Raw genomic sequence first — 14,575 nt, 5'->3', positions numbered from 1 at the left:
CTGTCACTCCATTCTCATCAATCATCCCACCTCTCTGGTTGTTAGAAGTTTTTTCACTGGCCATCATCGTCCATCCCCTGTAGCCCCCTCTTCCATCACCATTGCGGGATTGTTATCAAACAACCATCCACGTAGTTATTAAAATAATCATCCGGCTACCTATTAAAATAACCATCCAACATCTGTTAATTGTATATACTTAAACTGAATCAAATAAAATAACCATCTAATTAAGAATTAAAATAACCATCTACATACCTAATGAATTGAACATGCATCACATTTGCGGGGTGGAGAGGGTCGATGTCGACGCATGGAGACAGGGGAAGAGATCTGGCGACGGAACAGCCACGCAACAACAACTTCGGCTAGGTGAGGTTGCAAATCTACTATGTGAGCTTCGAACCCGAACGCGCAGCAGCCAAAGATGGAAGAGGAGGAGGAGTCGAATCGGTGGGAGGAAGGGCGGCGCATGAACGGCGCGTTGGCGGGCTGCACGAGGGACGCAATGTGTGCGAAGGGGATGCTTGCTCAGACGTTCGTGGAAAGATGGGCCGCGTTGGCTGGTGTTTTGGGCGGCGGCTAGTGTTTTTGGCAGCGTCGGACCGGAGAGATGGGAAGAGAATGGACAAGGGGAAGGTTCTACAAAACAAAAATCACATGCGAAGAAGAGAGGTTACCGTATACGTAACTGCACTATCTGTAAATCTTTACTTTTTTTAAATTCAAAATTCAAAATTATTAGAAATTACTTAAATTAATTATCATCTTATTTTAATTTTTTTTAATTCTATTGTTCACTAAATTCATTGTTTTTCTATACTTTTCTATTATATATTTATATTCTTATGTTTTTATTAGGATTTTAGTTTTGCCCAGAAAAAAAAAAAACACATTTTGAGTGATTATATGTAAAAATTTGAATACCTTATTTATTTTTTGTTTTTGAGAGTTTTGTTCAAGACGTTTTTGTGTTTAATAACAACTTCATAGTAATATAAATCTCTAATGAAGGTTTACCAAAAAATTATTTCTAAGAGATACTACAAGTTTTTTTAAGGCTTTTTTAAATATATTTTTATAAATAAAAATTTACATAATTAGTTAACAGTACCATAAATTTCAAAAAATAACTAATAATAATTACAATTTTAAACTAAGTCTTAAATAATAAATTTAGGATTAGTAATGTATTGGATAGAGAAGGATTTAGACTTTACTTTAATTGTCCCTGTATTTAAATTATTTCTAAAATTTAACTTTATTTTATTTGCGAGTTAAGAATTTTTTAATTCTAATCGTACTAGTACTCTAAAATTTTTTTATCTAATTCTATCTGTAATAAATTATTTTTTAATCAAATACAATATTTAATTGTTTCATATTTTATAAACACAATAATGTTTGTTTATATTTTAGTATCTAAGGTAATGTTTATTTTCAGATACTCGAACTAGAACAAAGATTGAGATTGTTCAGTTTGGGTAAACAGTTTAATTAAACTCGTAAATAGCTTCTTAAAAAGTTGTAATTTAGTTTTGAAAATTGCACTAGACATTAATACTATTATTTTTCATAAGTTAAAAACTCAAAAAAATTACTTTCAAAACTTCCCAAACGGGTCCTTAGTATTGTGTTTGGTGGCTAGAGATTGGGGCTAAAATTTTAGTCTTAGAATACAAAATTTTAGTCCCTTCATTACCTCTAAAAAATAAAAATATAAAGGACTAAAATTTATGAGAGACTGAAAATTTAACAATATTTTTTTTAATAACTAACAGTATTTTAGTAAATATTCTTATTTCATCTTTATATTTATTTTAAACCAAATAGGATATTAAGATATAACTCAATCTTATACACTTTACATCAAATATACTATAGAGACTTTATTCAGTCTTAGTCACTTAATCTCTGACTCTCAATCTCAATTTTCCTTCTAAATACGGCCCAAAAACAACTAAATAAATATTGTACTTTTACTTCTTTTCTTTTTCCTTTTTGCTAATAATGTTTACTTTTGTTAGTTTATGATAGAAAATTATTTTTTTTATAATTCTTTAAATGATACTAAATGTTAAATTTTAATGTTCTAAAATAACAATGGATAAGAAATAAATTCTCAATTAAATAAATTAGTTTCATGAAAATAATTTTTTTCACTTAATTACGAAGAAAATAGGCTTTTTTATTTAAATAAATTAAGAGAAGAACCAAATTACTCGATTCTCCTAAATGGATTTTAAAAACGTGATTTTCCTAAATCATATAATATATAAATCGTCCTAAACTTTTGTGTTTTAAATAATATATAAATCATGTTACCCTGGGACGATTTATACATGAAATGCAATGCTCAAAAATACATAAATCGTCCCGAGCCTTTGTGTTTAACAAAATGTATATAAATCGTCCTAGGTCACCATGAGTTACATTTTTTTATCCTAAAGCTCATTGTCCTAGCACGATTTATGTGTAACTAGTCACCCCTCAAGACCCTAGCACGATTTATGTATTACTATGGTAAGGCACATTAGGCTGGGACCATTTACATTAAAAAACACAAGTTCATGACTATGAAATAATTTATGTGCTAAAAGAGGTTATAAATAAAGGAGAACCATGAATATCGATCCATAGTTAAGTTGAGAGTTTTAGGAAGATGGCTGAGAATGTGTTTTTGTAGTTCATTACCAGAGAAAAATTGATGAAAAAGTAAGAGTGTAACGTTTAGTAATTAAAAGTAGGTCAGAGTGTTCGTAAATCCTTCAACGAGTTTAGAGGATTTACGAAATAATATATTATAGAAGTAAATAAAATTACGATAAAAAGTAAATAAAATTCATATGAATAAAACCAAATAAAAAAAATTATATACAACATAAATATAGTACAATAAAAGATAAAAAAAATTATATAAACAAAAAAAATAAAAATATCATAAAAATAAGAATTTATACAACAATATTTGTCATATGAATAAAAAATACAATAAAAATAAATAAAAATCATATGAATAAAATCAAATAAAATTCATAAAAAATATACATATAAAAAATAGTTTAGTAAATGATAAAAAAAACTCATATGAACTAAGAAGTAATACGTACTCTAAAATATAAGATCAGCATACTAAAAAATAATATAAAAAATATTTATCATGTACATAAAAATACAATATGATCTTATATTTTTTATATTATTTTTTTAGTATTCTGATCTTATATTTTTAGAGTACATACTATTTTTTTAATTATTTATTATACTATTTTTTATATGTATATTTTTTATGAAATTTTTTTTATTTTATTTGATTTTGTTTATATAATTTTTTATTTATTTTTATTGTATTTTTTTATTTATATGACAAATATTGTTATATAAATTTTTATTTTTATTAATTTTTATGATATTTTTATTTTTTTTGTATATTTTATTGTACTATATTTATGTTGTGTATAAAATTTCTTATTTTTTTATTTAATTTTATTCATATGAATTTTATTTACTTTTTATTGTAATTTTATTTACTTCTATAATATACTATTTCGTAAATCCTCTAAATTCGTTGAAGGATTTACTAACACTCTTACCTACTTTTTATTATTGAACGTTATACCCTTACTTTTTCATCAATTTTTTTCTGGTAATGAACTACAAAAACACATTCTCAGCCATTTTCCTAAAACTCTCAACTTCACTATGGATCGATATTCATGGTTTTCCTTTATTTATAACCTCTTTTAGCACATAAATTATTCCATAGTCATGAGCTTTGTGTTTTTAAATGTAAATCGTCCCAGCCTAATGTGCCTTACCATAATAATACATAAATCGTCATAGGGTCTTGAGGGGTAACTAGTTACACATAAATCGTGTTAGGGCAATGAGCTTTAAAATAAAAAAAAAATGTAACTCATGGTAGCCTAGGACGATTTATATACATTTTGTAAAACACAAAGGCCTGGAACGATTTATGTGTTTTTGAGCATTGCATTTCATGCATAAATAGTCCCAAAGTAACATAATTCATATATTATTTAAAACACAAAAGTTTAGGACGATTTATATAGTATGTAATTCAGGGGAATCACATTTTTAAAATCCATTTAGAGAAACCGAATAATTTGATTCTTCTATTAATTTATTTAAATAAAAAAGCCAAGAAAATACCCAAGATCCATTCGCACTACATAAGCTTTACACAATGAGAATCTCCTTATAGTCATAGAACTACTCCTTATTCGTCTTTTTTAGTCATTTTAATTTATCTACGAGTATAAACACTAAAATATCAAAAATACTATTATAAATATTTAAAGATCAATAAAAAATAGTTAAATAAGTACATAAATAATTAAAAATATGTCAATTTTTAAATATATTTAATAATTAAATTAATAAAATATTGTTATTATTAACAATATTAATTGTTATAAATTTTTTCTATTATAAATTAAAAAAATATTTTTTTTAAAAAATATTAAAGACTTTATCTTTTGGAATACATTTTTTCTTTAGTATTTTGGCCGGTTTGCCTTACCCGAAAAACTTTATGAATTTTATGCAGTTTGCCGCACTCTCCAGCAAACTTTTATATCGTATGTTATAGAGTTCGCCACATTTCATGGTGAACTTTTCTTTGTCTCCCTCCATAAATACCAGAATAATTATATGTTAATTGTTTTTATGAAATAAAAAATATAATAAAGAATAAAAAAATTCATTTAAAATTTGGCCCCTCTATATTAAAATTTATAAATCCATTCCTGGTAGTTGACTTATAATCTTTTCGAATCCTTCATATTCAATATCATTATCTGTTCATAAACACTCATCCTATATAATTTAAATTAACATAAAAAATTATTGAAAGAAATGAAAAGTGATTATTATTAACATCAACTTGGTGTTTATATATGTAATAACTGGTATCACCAGTAAAAGCACTCAATTGACTTACAATAGCAAATCATAACTAACTATATTCTATTTATCTAATTTAACAAACAATAAGCTAAAAATTATCATTAACCAAAAAACTTTATCCTTTAATATTCCCTCTCAAGATGGAAGGTAGATGTTTCTAACTCCCATCTTGGACAACAACTCATGGAATTTTATCCTTGGTAGAGGCTTTGTTAATATGTCTGCTAATTGATGTTGTGTCCTCACATGAACTAGCTTTATTGTCCCTTCTTGTACTTTTTGCCTAGCAAAGTGGCAATCCACCTCTATGTGCTTTGTGCGCTCATGAAAAGTGGGGTTAGATTCAATATGAATCGCTGCTTGGCTGTCACAGTACACTGCTGAAAGACCCTATGTTTATGTGAAAGTCTTTGAGAAGTCCTCTCATCCAAGTTACTTCACTAGCTACAGCTGCTAATGCTCTGTATTCTGATTCTGCTGACGATCTCAAAACTGTACTTTGCTTGACAGACTTCCAAGACACTAAAGAGTCTCCAAAAAACACGCAATAACCTGTAATTGACCTCCTAGCATCCACACATAAAGCCCAATCAGCATCAGCATAAGCTCTTAATAACAAAGGGGATGCTGCTGCAAAGTACAGACCCTGTCCTGGCGTGTCTTTGAGGTAGTGTAAGAGATGATGTACTGATTGAAGATGAGGTACTCGAGGCTTTGACACGAATTGACTAAGTTTATTTACAGCATATGTAATGTCTGGTCGAGACAATGTTAGGTACAACAACCTTCCAATCAACCTTCTATATTGAGTAATATTTGACAATAACTCGCCCTCCTCACTGTTGAGCTTCACAGCAGGGTCCATGGAAACTTTTACAGGTTTGAAGGCCAAGGTGCCAGTGTCTTCAAGGAGGAAAAGTGTGTATTTCCGTTGTGAGAGAAAGATACCTTCCTTTAAGCGTGCAATCTCAAGGCCAAGAAAGTACTTTAACAAGAAAGTACTTTAACGGTCCCATATCCTTCAACTTAAATTTATCCTTGATTTGAAGCTTTGTTTCCTCCAAGATACTTGCATTGGGACCAGCAAGTATAATGTCATCAACGTATACTAATAGAACAACAAAAGTTGTCCCGGATCCCTTTGTGAAAAAAGAATGATCATATTGTGATTGTGTGAAGCCCTCAGAAATAAGTGCAGTAGAAAAAGTGGTGAACCACTGTCGGGAGGCTTGCCTTAATTCGTATATTGACTTGTTCAACCTGCAAATAAGGGATTCCCCCTTCTTGGCATACCGCAAAGGCATATCCATGTATATTTCTTCATCAAGATCCCCATTCAAAAGTGCATTGCTGATATCCAATTGGAACAGGTGCCAATGGTTCATGGCAGCAAGAACTAAGAGCACTCGGATAGAAGGAACTTTGGCAACAGGGGAAAAGGTCTCAATGAAATCCTGGCCAGCTTGTTGGGTGTAACCCTTTGCAACTAGTCGCGCCTTATACTTATCTACTAAGCCATCGGCTAGATACTTGACTTTATAGACCCATCGACACCCAATTGTGTGTTTGTTTGGCGGAAGGGGTACCAAAGTCCATGTTTTATTAGCCTCCATAGCATCCAACTCAGCTTTCATAGCCTTTTGCCATTCAGGAATAGGTACTTCTTGATGGTAGAACTTAGGCTCAAAAATAGAATTCACATTCATTATGTAACTTCTGTAATTGGCAGTCAATTTCTGATAATTCAAAGATGCAGCTATTGGATATTGAGTAGTGGAGGAAGTGACATGATTGCAATAGTATTGTTCTAGGTAAGAAGGTGCTTTATGTGGCCTAGTTGATCTTCTAAGGACAAAGATGGACTAGGTTCAGGCTGAGCCAATGGAGAATGCTTTACAGGTATCGGTTGAACCTGATGGATATCAACAATTGGTGGAGGAGTGTATGGTGTGATGTTACTGTTAGATAGAGGTTTTGTCAAAACAAGGATAGGGAAAGGGTCAATTGAAGCAAAATTCTGTTCACCAGAAGAAAAGGAAAATATACTTTCATGAAAGACCACATTTTTAGAGATAGAGATAGACCTCTTTTGTAGGTTATAAACTTTATAGCCTTTGTAGTCAGGAGGATAACCCAAAAATACACCGGCAGTTGCTCTGGGACTAAACTTGTGTCTGCCAGGTTGAAGTGTAGATGCAAAGCAAAGACAGCCAAATACCCTAAGCCTTGTGTAGTCTGGTGGTGTAGAATAAAGTCTCTCAAATGGAGATTTAAACTCCAAATTTTTGGCAGGTGTTCGATTGATGAGATAAGTTGCATTAGATACACATTCCGTCCAAAAGGTAAGAGGGACACGAGACTGAAAATGTAAGGCCCTCGCCACATTTAGCAAGTGTCGATATTTTCGTTCGATGATAGAATTTTGCTGTGGAGTCTCAACACAGAAAAATTGATGAAGAGTACCTTTGGAAAGCATAAAATCAGTTAATGCAAGTTTCCTAGCATTATCATATCTCAAACACTTTACAGTAGTAGAGAATTGTGTTTCAACCATCTTAAAAAATTGTTGCAACTTTGTTGTGGCGTCGGACTTAGAACGGAGGAAAGCGACCCATGTGAACCTACTATGATCATCCACAATGGTAATGAAATATCTAAATCCTGCACAAGAAATTGTCTGAAAAGGACCCCACACATCACAATGCACCATATCGAATAGTTTAGTTGCAAAATGATTGTTAGAAATATAAGGCAATTTACTTTGCTTAGCCAAGGGACAAATGGAGCAGTTATGTAGTTGCATCAAAGAAGAAGATTGACAAGAAACTTTAGATTTATTTATTATAACACCAAGTACATTGGGTGACAAATGACCTAAACGGGAATGCCATATGTAAGGTGACACTAGACTACAATGATTGTCAGAAAAAATATTTGTGTTGTCATTAGAGGTAACCTGCTGAGTAAGATGGAAGACATAAAGTCTATTCTCCAACTCAACCATCCCAATCGTCTTCAGAGACTTCTTGTCTTAGATTAAAGCATAATGAGATGAGAATGTAACATCAAAAGTTGAAGGTGTAACTAAAACACTAACTGACAGTAAGTTGAGTGCAAAGCCAGGAACATAAAACACTCTATGAATGACTAATTGAGGTGTCACTCTTATAAAACCTATGCCAATAATGGGTATGTGAGAATTATCCGGTAATGTGAAGAACGAATTTGACACGGGTTTGTAATCATGAAACATGAACAAATGAATGTAAATGTGATTAGATGCTCCAAAGTCCAATATCCAACAACCATTAGGCAAGATTTGTAATCATTGGTGGATCAGAAATTGTTGGTGATAGGGGAGGTGCGTTTGTATTGGTCGAAGCAAGATTTGCAACACCTTTAATAGGACCTTTGTTTTTTAATTTTCCATATCCTGGAGGAAAGCCGTGAATACGAAAGCATCGATCAACAGTATGTCCAAGAACCTCGCAATGAGAGCACAAAGGTCTATCACGATCTTTCTTGGTTGATTTTGGCTTAAATTCAACCTTAGCAGCAAAAGCAAGAGGATCAGAGGCAAGGGGTTTGACACTGAGCTCCTTCTGTTTTTCTTCTTGGAGGATTAATGAAAGAACACGATTAATAGGAGGGAGAGGCTCCATGAGCAACAATTGACCTCGAATTGCAGAGAAGTGTTCATTGAGTCCCATTAAAAATGACGACATTGTATATTCACTATCATGAAAATCTTGCAAAGGTCGAAGGCCACCACAATCGCATTGAACAATTGGATGATATGCACTCAATTCATCCCAAATGGACTTTAATTTGATAAAATAAACACTCACCGAGTCAGAGCCTTGAGACAGCGCCATAAGATCGCATCAAAGTTGAAAAATTTGTGGACCATTACGCTGTTGAAAACGCTCACGAAAGTCTTGCCAAACCTCCGAAGCTACTCGTGACCTCATAACACTACCAATAATATCCTTGAAAAGAGAATTGAAAATCCAAGAAAGTACCACATTGTTGCTGCGTGTCCAAAGAGCAACGTGCTGAGGATTATCATCAGTTGGACGGGGTAATGAACCATCAACAAAGCCAAGTTTATTCTTGATGGAAAGAGCGAGCTCCATGGAACAGCTCCAAGAATCATAGTTATCACCGGTTAGGGGTTGTGAGACAAGAACGAGTCCAGGACCACCAACTTGATGGAGAAAATATGGATTGGTGAGATCATCCATGATGATGAAAGAATCACGCTAGAATAGTGGAAGAGAAGCACAAGAGAAAAAAAGGTTTTCTTGGAAATTGAAGTTTTCCTGAAAAGTAAGAGAAAAGAGAGAAAGAGAAGTAGCGGAAGTGACTATTCATCTGATACCGTATTGAAAGAAATGAAAAAGTGATTATTATTATTATTAATTTGGTGTTCATATATACAATAACCGGTATCACCATTAAAAGCACTCAATTGACTTACAATAGCAAGTCATAACTAACTATATTCTATTTATCTAATTTAACAAACAGTAAGCTAAAAATTATCATTAACCAAAAAAAATTATCCTTTAATAAAAATAAGACAACAAAGCAAAAAATATTATCCATAAAGTCATATTATTAAGTAAAAGTTCCAAAATATAAAATCAAAACACAAACTATAACATCACTAAATTAAAGTTCAACAATAACGATAATAAAGATTCATAGAAAGAAAAATTTAAAAATAAAGTTTTGAGACGGTTCGTGTCATTCAATTTAAAAGATTTTAGCCATCCAAATTGTTGATTGAGATCATCACTCAATGTAATAAAAAAAATTATATTGTGATTTAGCCATTAATCTAATGCCCAAATAAAACTGTAGACTATATGATTCTAGACTAGGTAATTTGCGCAGCAACTTGATGCAATTCTCTATGGAGCAAGGATCATTTTTCTTATTTGTAGCTTTTTGACTCCATACTAACCAAAATACAATCAAGCGAATTCTGTAATCTAGATACTATTCTAACTCGTTTCTCAATTTTTTTTTGCCAGAAGTCTTCCTTCTTTTCTTTCTAGTAAGGCTTTGAAACAAGTGTATAATTAGTAATGTCTTCTTCAACAAATTTATTTGTATAATTAATGTCATAAAAATTAAATGTCATAAAAATCTCCATTCTCAAAATCCTCATTATTCTGATTATTAAATTCTTTAGAATTTGGATCTTTTGATGGTGCCCAAACACCATATCCAGTAGCTAGAATGTCCTTGAAACATTGTTTAAAATTATCTAAAGATTTAGGACCTTCCTTCTTAGATTAGCAAATTCTAGATTAATCTATTTAAAATATTCAAAAGAATAAATATAAATTTAAAAAAATTAACTTATATATTATTTTGTAATGCAAAATTAACGTACCTTAATTTTATCAGTCTACCAAAATTTAGAAACTAACATTATTTTTTTTCTCAATTTCAACTAAGACTAGTATCTTGTCCAACTAATTTAGTCCATAATTAAAAATAAAATTTAAAAATATTTCATATATTTTTTAATTGTCTATGCACATATAAAAATTTTGTTCTCTCTCTAATTTTTTTTTTTTTGTAATTTTTTCTACCAATTTTGCTGAAATATTTGTTAAGTCTATTATCGTCTCATATCTCTTCTACACAAATAACAAAAAATATTTTAGTATTTTAATTATCTCATTTTATTTTTATAATTTTTATTTCTTTTTTATTTGTTGCATTCTCATTTTTAAATATTCACTTCACTACAACTTCTTTTTGAATTTAGCTTTAAAGTCATACTATATAAATTATAAATTACATCAAATTCTATAATATATAATGTTAACGAAACAAATTGTACGATGAATAATAATAATGAATATAATAACAAACCAAACGAAAATAAAATAATGTGATATCCAACCAAATAAAAATCACGCACGAACAATATAATAACAATGATAATAAAATAATAACAAAGAGCAATAATAGTAATGTAAAACGTGTTATATTATGCCAAGGAATAAGAACTACAATAAACTATAGCTGTATAGAACGTGAATGAACAAAAAGCTAAAAAAGGTAAAAGAAATAAGAACATAATGCCTTAAATTTGTTAAATGTGTAAAAAAATAATATTAGGGATCATGTTTCAACTTTCAACCTTTATATATATATATATATAAACTAAATAAATATATTATATTTTTATTAGTGACTTATTTCAGATTTTTATCTTTTTATATTTTGATGCTAGTGGTTTTTTTTATGTTTTCATATATGATAAAATTTTATATTAAATCATTAAAGATTTTATCTCAAAATATTTGTATGATTTAAATATTATTAAAATTTGTTATTTTTAATGTAGTATATCCATCGATAAAAAAAAGTAAAATAAAGATGTCTTTTTAAAATTTTAGTAAAAATATTTTTGTCTTCCAATTATTATAAAATATTTTTTTTAAAAAAAAATCTTATAAAAAAAATGTAAATTATAATTTTTTAAAAAAGATATTTTTATTTTTTTAATAATTTTATTTTTACTATTAGAAATTTGTTAAATACACTAAAAAATAAAAAAAATATTTTTTTATCAAGTTAATAGTACCCAAATAAACACTAAATATTGCTAACATTTCTAATCTAAGTTGAAGAAATGAAATTTCATTTTCTAACCTCTTTATTGATGTTACCAGCAATGTGGATAACTCTATCCAATCGATAAATACGATTCAGGTCGTCTTCTATGTCCGCAATTTTAAACCTTGTTGTTTGGAAGTCTAAGATTTCTCTCTCGTGTAGAGTATGGTGGGAGGAGTGAAATATGGCTGTAAATCATATCAAACTAATTCAAATTCTTATATAGAGTATGCTAACACTAAATCGAATCAATTAATTTCGATTTACATAGATAAGATTTTTTACTCATTCGAATCTATTTGATTCGATTTACCTTGTATTTCTCTCTTGTAAATTGAGTTCAATAATTTTGATTTACTATAAGTTGTATAAGGGATAAATAATCGAATTCAATGGATTTAATTTACCATGTATTACATAAATCGAGTTTATTTGTTTTTTATTTACCATCTGCTTCCAACTTATACTAAATCGAATCTAATTGATTCGATTTATATTGAAAAAGTATAAATTAAATTTAATTGATTCAATTCAAATAAAGAGTCAAACGAGATATGTATGTAACTAAATTCACTTTAGGATATCTGTATAGTTTTGATCCTCATTCAATTTATATATGTAATTTTACCCTTAAAATTTAGTTAATATCTTAACCTTAGTCACTGATTTAAAAGCTCTTTAAAATTCAATAATATTTTATTCGTAGATTAAGAATTTTTCAACTATAACCCTATTCGATCCGCATCCTAAAGCATTCTAAAGCCTCCCATATGATCCAACCCCACAATAAAATTAATTTTTTTTAATCAAACATAATATTTAATCATTCTATATTTATAAACATACTAATAAATAAAAAATACAAAAATTAAGTCTATATTAAAAATTAAAAACAATAAAATCATAAAAAAGTGCATGTTAAAATTACAAATAATATAATCATTAATTTATTATCAAATCTTTGCTAAAATTTACAAACAACAATCAAATTATTGTCGCTCTTTTTTTAACTCCAATTTGTTGCAACAACATTATTACTCTTCTCCGAGTTCAAATGTATCATCATTTGTAGTGGTTGGTTTAGTAGTTTGATGAAATTATAAAAATAAAAGAATGTGAGTTTGATCTCCAATTTATTATAAATGTATAATAATTTTTATTTAGATGCTCTTTTTTTGTGTTTCACCTTCTTCTTCACGTGTTTATTCTTTATCGTCATTTTTTTATTGTTGTTATTGTTGTTGTATTTTTTTTATTTCTTTTCCTCCTCCTTCTCATTCTGGTGTTATTGCATCATTTTTTATTCTTTTTTCTTTGTTTGATTTTTTTTAATTTTTATTTTTGTTAAAAGAGTAAAAAAAATGAGAAAAAAAAAACAGATAATAAAGAAGAAAGAGAAAAAGAGGAGGTAGAATTTTAAATTTGTAGAATTTATCAAAAATATAGAATTAAAATATTTTAGTCATAATAGAGGAAGTTTTTAATTTTGACACAGAATTTCTTAAACCGTAACACAAGTTTTTGTTAAGAGGATGAAATAAGGGGAATTATGAGAAGGTGAAGAAAGAAATAAAAGACGAAAAAAGCAAAAAGGAGAAGAAAATGATGATGAAGAAAAAGAAGAGAAGAAGAGAGTTTTAAATTGTACAGAATTTAAAAAAAATAGCACTAAAATTTTTAATCATAACACAAGAAGTTTTTTAATTTTGACACTAAAAAATATATAAAAATTTAGTTAGATGAAAACACCAACATATGTACCCATACTAAATCAAAACTAAACTTGTATCCACGCAAGATGCCATCTGTGTGACAAAAATACCTTGTCTTTGGAGGGTTGGAGTGCCACGTAGGGTACTTTTGTCACACGGAAGACATCTTGCGTGGATACAAGTTTAGTTTCAAATTAGTATGGGTACATATATCAGTATTTTCATCTTTTATAGATACAAATAGTCATTTATTCACTAAAAATATCTATAAAATATAGACTAAATCCCCATTTTGGTCCCTGAGATTCACGCGATTACTCATTTTGGTCATCGAGATTTAAAATTACTTATACTAGTCCTCCAGATTCAGATCCGGGCACCAATGTGGTCCCTCAACCCTTTCCGGTGATGACTCAGCAAACGAAGTGCCATGGTGGCACCTTTTCTGCCACGTTGGACCCTGCAACGACTAGTTGACATGGCAAGGGTTTTATTTGTACCTAATTTAGTCCCTAAAACCCTAATTTTCTCTCATTTATCTGAGTTAGGTTCTTCTTCAACTTTCGTCTTCCTTCTTCTTGTCTTCTTATTCTTCTTTATCTTCTTCTTCTTATTGTTGTTGTTCTTCTTGTTAAATCTTTGTCATTGGTCGCTATTAGTTGTAGCACCATGGTGGGTGGTGGAAGCACCGCAGGTGGAAGCTCGATTCGCTCTCCTTCAAGCGGTAACTGGGCCAGGTCACAAAGCCAGAATAGAAGTGCGAGGGTGTCAGAATGGTGTGGGTGCGGTTACCGTCCAATTCTGCGTTGGTCTGGAACAGAATCAAATCCAAACAAGCCATTTTTTGGATGTCCCAATTATAATGTAAGTTAAATATATGGCATTTTGTTCGTTTGTTCTTGCTTGCTTCATTTCATCATCTTTTGTTGGTTAATTTCAGACAAGGGAAAAGACTTGGTGTGGTATGCTTGTTTGGCCTGACATTGGACAAGAGGAAAGTACTAGAATAGCAGATTCTGATAGAGTCAATGGTGGAATGAAGATGAACCTAGCATGCAGGGTTGGGAGGTTGAAAGATGATGTAAGAAGTCAGAAATTCATGATCCATTTGTTGATGGTAGCTATGTTTATGATGGTAGTGTTTTTATTAATGATGTGTTACAAATTTTGAAGAAAAAATTATGGAAGAATTTATGTGTAATGTAATGTAATGTAATGGAAGATGTATTTTGTAAAAATATTTGAATGGAATGAATTATTTAATTTGTGGTATTCCTGTGACTTACACATGA

The 14,575-nt window shown here is 29.9% G+C and overlaps 1 protein-coding gene across 1 annotated transcript; it reads right to left on the bottom strand.

Annotated features, from left to right (window-relative positions):
- Positions 1–8,237: 8,237 nt before the first annotated feature.
- Positions 8,238–8,804, bottom strand: LOC148546503 (uncharacterized). The gene has a single exon (XM_088499228.1). The coding sequence runs from the start codon at positions 8,802–8,804 to the stop codon at positions 8,238–8,240; it is 567 nt and encodes a 188-aa protein (XP_088355354.1).
- Between the last annotated feature and the right edge of the window lie 5,771 nt (positions 8,805–14,575).

The sequence above is a fragment of the Arachis ipaensis genome, chromosome B9 (genome assembly GCF_059453495.1).
Source record: "Arachis ipaensis isolate K30076 ecotype BB chromosome B9, ASM5945349v1, whole genome shotgun sequence".
NCBI classification, from domain to species: domain Eukaryota; kingdom Viridiplantae; phylum Streptophyta; class Magnoliopsida; order Fabales; family Fabaceae; genus Arachis; species Arachis ipaensis.
This window is presented reverse-complemented; position numbering and strand designations above follow the sequence as displayed.

Bases quoted from the DNA above. Each gene is read 5' to 3' on its own strand.
- LOC148546503 (XM_088499228.1), bottom strand. From the start codon at position 8,804: ATGGCGCTGTCTCAAGGCTCTGACTCGGTGAGTGTTTATTTTATCAAA.